This window comes from Oncorhynchus nerka, linkage group LG17, assembly GCF_034236695.1.
Source record: "Oncorhynchus nerka isolate Pitt River linkage group LG17, Oner_Uvic_2.0, whole genome shotgun sequence".
NCBI lineage: Eukaryota > Metazoa > Chordata > Actinopteri > Salmoniformes > Salmonidae > Oncorhynchus > Oncorhynchus nerka.
Genome location: NC_088412.1, coordinates 32,464,416 through 32,471,919, shown reverse-complemented (window position 1 = coordinate 32,471,919; position 7,504 = coordinate 32,464,416). Strand labels below are relative to the sequence as shown.

Genomic DNA, 7,504 nt, shown 5'->3' with positions numbered 1-7,504 from the left:
TATCGACTCCTATTTCAGTCCAAGTCAAGCACTGGCACAGGAGAGATTTCTGACTGATTGTTTTCAGTTTAATTCACTTTCAGTTGTAGGGTCATATGAAAAGGAGTGAACATGCGAATACACATACACCGAGGCATGCAAACATGCACACACATGAATGGAGCATTACTTGCCTGGTGAGTTGTACACACACATTAGACAAGAGGGTGGGGCGCCAGTAATTAATGGGCTCTGCTGTCAACTCGTCTGTCTCTCCTGCCCGGAACACGCACACCACACACTAATTCTCTCTCTGTTTCTCTCTCTCTCTCACACACTCACTCAGCCCTCCCGGATGATTCTCTCCTGCTTTCAGTGTCTTCATTTAAGAAACTGTATGATATTGACCATTTTTTATGTGAGCTTCTGGATATCATTGGAAAATGGGTCTCTATTATTCTAAAAGAAATTGATGGTGATCACCTCATCTTTTGTCTTCATTTCATCATCCAGTCTGGAAGGAATAAAAGAAAACCAACATTTCCTCCATTTCATTTGTATTTCTACTGCTGTACCTGAAGATAATGAGACTCTGTGCAAATGTTTTTCAACTTTAACTTTCATTTAACTTCAAATCCATTCATCACCTTTGCTTCTTGACTCCAAATAACCCACACGGACCTGGGAACCACACTTGGAATGGGACCTGGTCCCATGGAACTGACCAGAACAGAACACGCCCAACAGGTTATTTACCAGGCGGTTACATCCCTGGTGATCCCATAGAGAGGGAGATGCCTTCCCTGAACCACAGAAACTAACACACACACACAAACCTCATCCCCGGAGGTCTCAGAGCGATGCCTTCCCTCCACCACGGCGCCATCTTCCTCGGAGTCTTTCTCATCGCGACAGGCGGCTCCACTGCCTTTCTCACCTCCTCACAGGTGGGTACCATAAAGAGATACAATGTACAATCTATTATTATTACTGTTATGATTATGGCTAACAATAAAATAATGTTATGTATTATAATTACAGAGCCGCCTGCAGGCGTTCTCTCTGTGCTGTGTGGTGCTGGGAGCCGTCATGCTGATCCTGGGGCTTCTCTGGGCCATGAGTAACAAGCACCAGGTAGAGTACAGCCAGGGAGAGTACCCCAACTTCCCCCAATACCCCCACCAGGGAGAACACCCCAACTATCCCTACCCACACCCAGACCTCAACTACCCTGGCCGGTACGCCCATCCTGACCTGGGACATGTCCTCTTCAGCCCCCGTGGTCCTATTGGACACTTCCCAGAGTCCCAGTCAGCCCTACTGCAGAGGTAACGCATCCTTCTTGAATTGTTGTTGTTGAATTGAAAGTACATTAAAAGGTCAATGAAAGGTTACAATGCACGGTGCATGTACTGTAACTGTCCTTTATGTGTGTGTGTTTGTGTCTAGGACCGAGCACCAGCGGCGAGGTGTGTATGGGGCTAATGATGTGGACTACCCCCCACTCAGCCCCCCTTCCCACTACCCCCCCGGGCTGGGCCCCCCACCTCCATACGAGGTCGCCATAAAGACCACCTGTAGCTCCACCCACCTGCGCCGCGCCTACTCAGACACACACCTGGCCTCGGAACCCCTGTTTGGCCGATCACGGGAGATCAGCTTTGAGGTGTGACATCACCAGACAGGCCCACACACTGCCTCCACCCACCACACTGGAGGAGGAATACTGTGGCCACACCCTTCACTCAGGCTCTTCCAATCAGCTGTCAGCCCATAGGAAAAGGCAGGAATAGGAGATTGCCCTAAAGCAACACTCTGAGCAGCATATTATCTGTCTGTCTTCAACAACCTGTAGTTGAGCATGTTTTCACAAGCTACCTTTTAAATGAGACATTGAGTTTGCCTGGTGCAAAGGAACCGATGGAATAGCCCAAAAGTGCAAACCACACTCAATGTCCGCAGTGCCTTTCCCTGCCTCTGCTAGCTCTTTACAGTTCATTCTGTGGTGGACTCCCTGCACCAGAATGCTCAGACAATCCTCTGCGCTACAAATTCAGCTGGATTATATGCATGTGTAACAGAATATAAAAGTTAAATACTATTTAATTATGTAAAGTTCAACAAAATAGTCTGAATACTTGAAATGATTTCATGTCATCTAGTAGTCCTTTTGAAATCCAAATGTGATACATTAATGTGTCTGCGAGGACATCTAGTGGTCAGTCGACATGCTAGACAATTAAAACCATACAAATACCACATCCAGCCCCCTCTAAAGGGTTTTGTCTAGCAGGGATACAGCTTCAGTCAACATAGAATTTTCTTAGCAGGTTTAAAGGCGACGCATGGTCAATCTGTCGTCTGCATTTGCCGTGCAGCATTTACGGTGAAACGGCCTCTGCAGAAATCAGGGCATTCATACTTCTTGTGCTTCGCAGATCAGCGCAGAGCTGTTGAGTAGAACTGTTATGAAGTAAGTTGTCAAGGAAGTGAGTTTGTGTTTGTACAGGACCTCCCGCCCCCATCTACCGTCAACCAATCATGTCAATGCAGGACTATACAGCGCTATATGGATCCCTCCACATGGTTACAACATTTGGGAGGTGCATGGCGATGCGGTATGGATTTGGCCTCTGCACGACTCCGGAGGCCACGAAATTGCGTCACACCCTCCAAATGGTGACTCCTACCACATTTTCAGATCAAGCATAGAATTTACGCAGCGGTTTAGGTTAATGTAGCAGGTTGTTAAGTTTAGGAAAAGGGTTAGCTAAAATAAAACGTTTGACGTCAAATTTGACAAAAGCTGTATCCCATCTAGACATGACCCTTAAAGGCTCTGCATGGTCAATCTGTAACACATGATGACCCACCTGTTCTGCCACAAGGAGAATGTAGTATGTAGAAACAGTCTCCACATACAAAATCAGCCCAGAGATGTATCTCCTTGGCTGATTAATGATTGAGTTATGGTACTTTGTAAATGCACATATTGTTATTCTGTGCAATTTTGTTGTATAAGACTATGAATTTAGGAATTAGATTCCAGGGGCCTCATTTATCAATAATGCATAGGCACAAATCTGTGTGTAAATAATGCTTGGGATAATTTCCACGCAAAGTGTGAGATTTATCAATATGAAATATGATTGAGGCTGCACAAATTTAAGCACAGCCATGACATTGCGTATGCACAGTGGCATGTGGTGGAATAAGGGAACTGCTTGTCATGTGTAGAATGAGGAAAATATATGTTGAAAATGTGTGAAGTTGGGAGAGTAATCATTAAATCGTTTTTTTATTCCATTGTATTTCCACTGAATTCATGCAACATACACTACATGACCAAAAGTATGTGGACACCTACTCGTCAAACATCTCATTCCAAAATCATGGGCATTAATATGGAGTTGGTCCCCTCTTTACTGCTATAACAGCCTACATTAATCTGGGAAGGCTTTCCACTAGATGTTGGAACATTGCTGCAGGGACTTGCTTCCATTCAGCCATGAGGATTAGAGAGCTCGGGCGATTAGGCCTGGCGTATTCCAATTCATCCCAAAGGTGTTCCATGGGGTTAAGGTCACGGTTCTGTGCAGGCTAGTCAAGTTCTTCCACACCAATCTCGACAAACACTTTCTGTATGCACCTCGCTTTGTGCACAGGGGCATTGTCATGCTGAAACAGGAAAGGGGCCTCTCCCAAACTTTTGCCATAAAGCTAGAAGCACAGAATGTCATTGTATGCTGTAGCATTAAGATTTCCCTTCACTGGAACAAAGGGGCCTAGTCCAAACCATGACTGTCTTTTAAGGCTCCCGAGTGGGTCAGAAGTCTAAGGCACTGTATCTCAGTGCTAGAAGCATCACTACAGACCCTGGTTCGATCCCAGGCTGTTTCACAACCGGCCGTGATCGTGAGTCCCATAGGGCGGCACACAATTGTCTCAGCATCGTCTGGGTTAGGGGAGGGTTTGGCCGGCCTAGTTAAATAAAGGTTCAATAAAAAAAATACAAATTCCCCGAACCAGGACTGCCAGATGGTGATGAATCACACTTCACTCGAGAGAACTCGTTTCCACTGCTCCAGAGGCCAATGACAGTGTGCTTTACACCACTCCAACCGACGCTTGGCATTGCAGACCGTGATCTTAGGCATGTGTGCGGCTGCTAGGGCCATGGAAAGACATCTCATGAAGCTCCCGATGAACAGTTCTTGTCCTGACATTGCTGACAGGGGCAGTTTGGAACTCGGTAGTGAGTGTTGCAACGGAGGACAGATGATTTTTCTGCGGTACATGCTTCAGCACTCGGAGGTCCCTTTCTGTGAGCTGTGTGGAATACCACTTCCCGGCTGAACCGTTGTTGCTCCTAGAAGTTTCCACTTCACAATAACAGGACTTACAGTTGACCGGGACAGCTCTAGCAGGGCAGAAATTGGATGAACTTAATTGTTGGAAAGGTGGCATTGCATTCAAGTCACTGAGCTCTTCAGTAAGATCATTCTACTGTGAATGTTTGTCTATGGAGATTGCATGGCTGTGTGCTCGACTTTATACTCCTGTCTTCAATGGGTGTGGCTGAAAGAACAACGAAATGGCACCGACAGAGAGAGCTGCCGTGCTTCTAGCTCTCAGGAAACTTTGCTGTATTTAGTTTTTTAAATGTATTATTTCTTACATTATTAGCCCAGAAGTTTTTTGGTGTTATTACATACAGCCGAGAATAACTATTTGATATCAGAGCAGCTGTAACTCACCAGCTCTACCAGCATTACGACCAGGAACGCGACTTTCCTGAATCGGATCCTTTGTTCGCACCCCCCAGGGCAAATTAACTGATTCCAGAGGCCAACCCAAAACACCGCTGGCAGAGGTACTCGGATTGGTCTTCTAGTCCGACTTAGGTGCGCACACCACCCACCGCTTCCGAGAATATTACTCACTAATGTTCAGTCTCTGGATAATAAAGTTGACAAACTCAGGGCGATGATTTCTTTCCAGAGAGACATCAGGGATTGCAACATACTCTGTTTCACAGAATCATGGCTCTTCCGGGATATACTGTTTGAGTCAGTCCAGCCAGTTGGGTTCTCAGTTCATCGCGGAGACAGGAATAAATATCTCTCCAGGAAGAAGAAGGGCGGGGTGTATGTTTCATGATTAACGACTCATGGTGTGATTGTGATAACATACAGGAACTCAAGTCCTTTTGTTCACCTGACCTAGAATACCTCAATCAAATGCCGACCGTATTATCAAACAGTAATTACCCGTGCTAAGGACTATTCTACGCTTGTCTGACCAATCGGAATCCACGCTTCAAAATTGTTTTGATCACGTGGACTGGGAAATGTTCCGGGTAGCCTTCAACAATAACCTTGACGAATATACTCATACGGTGAGTTTATCAGGAAGTGTATAGGTGATGTTGTACCCACTGTGACTATTGAAACCTACCCTAACCAAAAACCGTGGAGAGATGGCAGCACTTGTGCAAAACTGAAAGCACGAACCACCGCATTTAACCATGGCACGGTGACTGGGAATATGGTTGAATACAAACAGTGTAGTTATTCCCTCCACAAGGCAATCAAACAGGCAAAACGTCAGAACAGCGACAAAGTGGAGTTGCAATTCAACGGCTCAGACACGAGATGAATGTGGCAGGGTCTGCAGACAATCACGGACAACAAAAGGAAAACCAGCCACGTCGCGGGCACCGACGTCTTTTTTCCAGATAATAAACACTTTCTTCGCCCGTTTTGAGGATAACACAGTGCCACCGGAGCGGCCCATTATCAAGGACTGTGGGCTCTCCTTCTCCGTGGCTGACGTAAGTAAGACGTTTAAGGGTGTTAACCCTCGAAAGGCTGCCGGCCCAGACGGCATCCCTAGCCGCATCCTCAGAGGATGCGCAGACCAGCTGGCTGATGTGTTTATGGACATATTCAATATCTTCTTTATCCCAGTCTGCTGTTCCCACATACTTCAAGATAGCCACCATTGTTCCTGTACCCAAGAAAGCAAAGATAACTGAACTAAATGACTACCGCCCCACCCCGTAGCACTCACTTCAGTCATCATGAAGTGCTTTGAGAGACTAGTCAAGGATCATATCACCTCTACCTTACCTGTCACCCTAGTCCCACTTCAATTTGCTTACCACCCCAATAGATCCACAGACGATGCAATCACCATCGCACATCCCTATCCCATCTGGATAAGAGGAATACCTATGTAAGAATGCTGTTCATTGACTATAGCTCAGCATTCAACACCATAGTACCCTTCAAGCTCATCATTCTGCTTGAGGTCCTGGGTCTGAAGCCTGCCCTGCACAACTGGGTCCTGGAATTCCTGTCGGGCCGCCCCCAGGTGGTGAAGGTAGGAAACAACACCTCCACTTCGTTGATCCTCAACACTGGGGACCCACAAGGTGGCGTGCTCAGCATTCATAGACTTGAAATCACTGGCGACTTCAATAAATTGAACACTAGTCACTTTTATAATGTTTACATATTTTGCATGACTCATCTCATATGTATATACTGTATTCTATTCTAATGTATCTTAGTCTATGCCGCTCTGACATTGCTCATCTCATATGTATATACTGTATTCTATTCTAATGTATCTCAGTCTATGCCGCTCTGACATTGCTCATCTCATATGTATATACTGTATTCTATTCTAATGTATCTCAGTCTATGCCGCTCTGACATTGCTCATCTCATATGTATATACTGTATTCTATTCTAATGTATCTCAGTCTATGCCGCTCTGACATTGCTCATCTCATATGTATATACTGTATTCTATTCTAATGTATCTTAGTCTATGCCGCTCTGACATTGCTCATCTCATATGTATATACTGTATTCTATTCTAATGTATCTTAGTCTATGCCGCTCTGACATTGCTCATCTCATATGTATATACTGTATTCTATTCTAATGTATCTTAGTCTATGCCGCTCTGACATTGCTCATCTCATATGTATATACTGTATTCTATTCTAATGTATCTTAGTCTATGCCGCTCTGACATTGCTCATCCATATATTTATATATTCTTAATTCCATTCCTTTACTTAGACTTGTGTGTATTGGCTATATGTTGTGAAATTGTTAGATATTACTTCACTATCGCTAGAAACACAGGCATTTCGTTACACCCGCAATAACATCTGCTAAGCACTTGTATGTGATCCATAAAGAAATAGCCAAATCCACTCATTTGAAAGGGTGTCCACATACACTATATATACAAAAGTATCTTGTCCTGATATAGCCTATAATTTGACCACATGAGTGCATTTGTTAAGATAACAATCCATATAAAGTAGAATTTGTTAAATTAGAGGTAGGCCTGTGGGTGAAACTGAACTATTGTTGACATACTATAAAATACTGAGATAATGGGTAATCGAATAAGAGATGGCTGATTTTGCTTTTGGAAGATTTGACACATGCTGCATTTTCCAGAGAGCTCATTTTTAGAGACAGGTGGGAGTTTTTCTGCAAAG

General features: G+C 44.6%; 1 protein-coding gene across 1 annotated transcript; it reads left to right on the top strand.

The window, feature by feature from the left end:
- The first annotated feature begins 272 nt into the window (after positions 1–272).
- si:dkeyp-51f12.2 (uncharacterized protein LOC100151460 homolog) lies at positions 273–3,283 on the top strand. The gene is made up of 3 exons (XM_065002777.1): positions 273–926; positions 1,021–1,307; positions 1,429–3,283. Exons 1-3 carry the CDS (start codon positions 840–842, stop codon positions 1,649–1,651), a joined length of 597 nt encoding a protein of 198 aa, XP_064858849.1. The 5' UTR covers positions 273–839; the 3' UTR covers positions 1,652–3,283.
- Positions 3,284–7,504: the final 4,221 nt, after the last annotated feature.

Coding starts and splice junctions, on each gene's coding strand:
- si:dkeyp-51f12.2 (XM_065002777.1), top strand. CDS start 840: ATGCCTTCCCTCCACCACGGCGCCATCTTCCTCGGAGTCTTTCTCATC. Junction 927..1,020: donor CCTTTCTCACCTCCTCACAG/GTGGGTACCATA, acceptor TTATAATTACAG/AGCCGCCTGCAGGCGTTCTC. Junction 1,308..1,428: donor CAGTCAGCCCTACTGCAGAG/GTAACGCATCCT, acceptor GTTTGTGTCTAG/GACCGAGCACCAGCGGCGAG.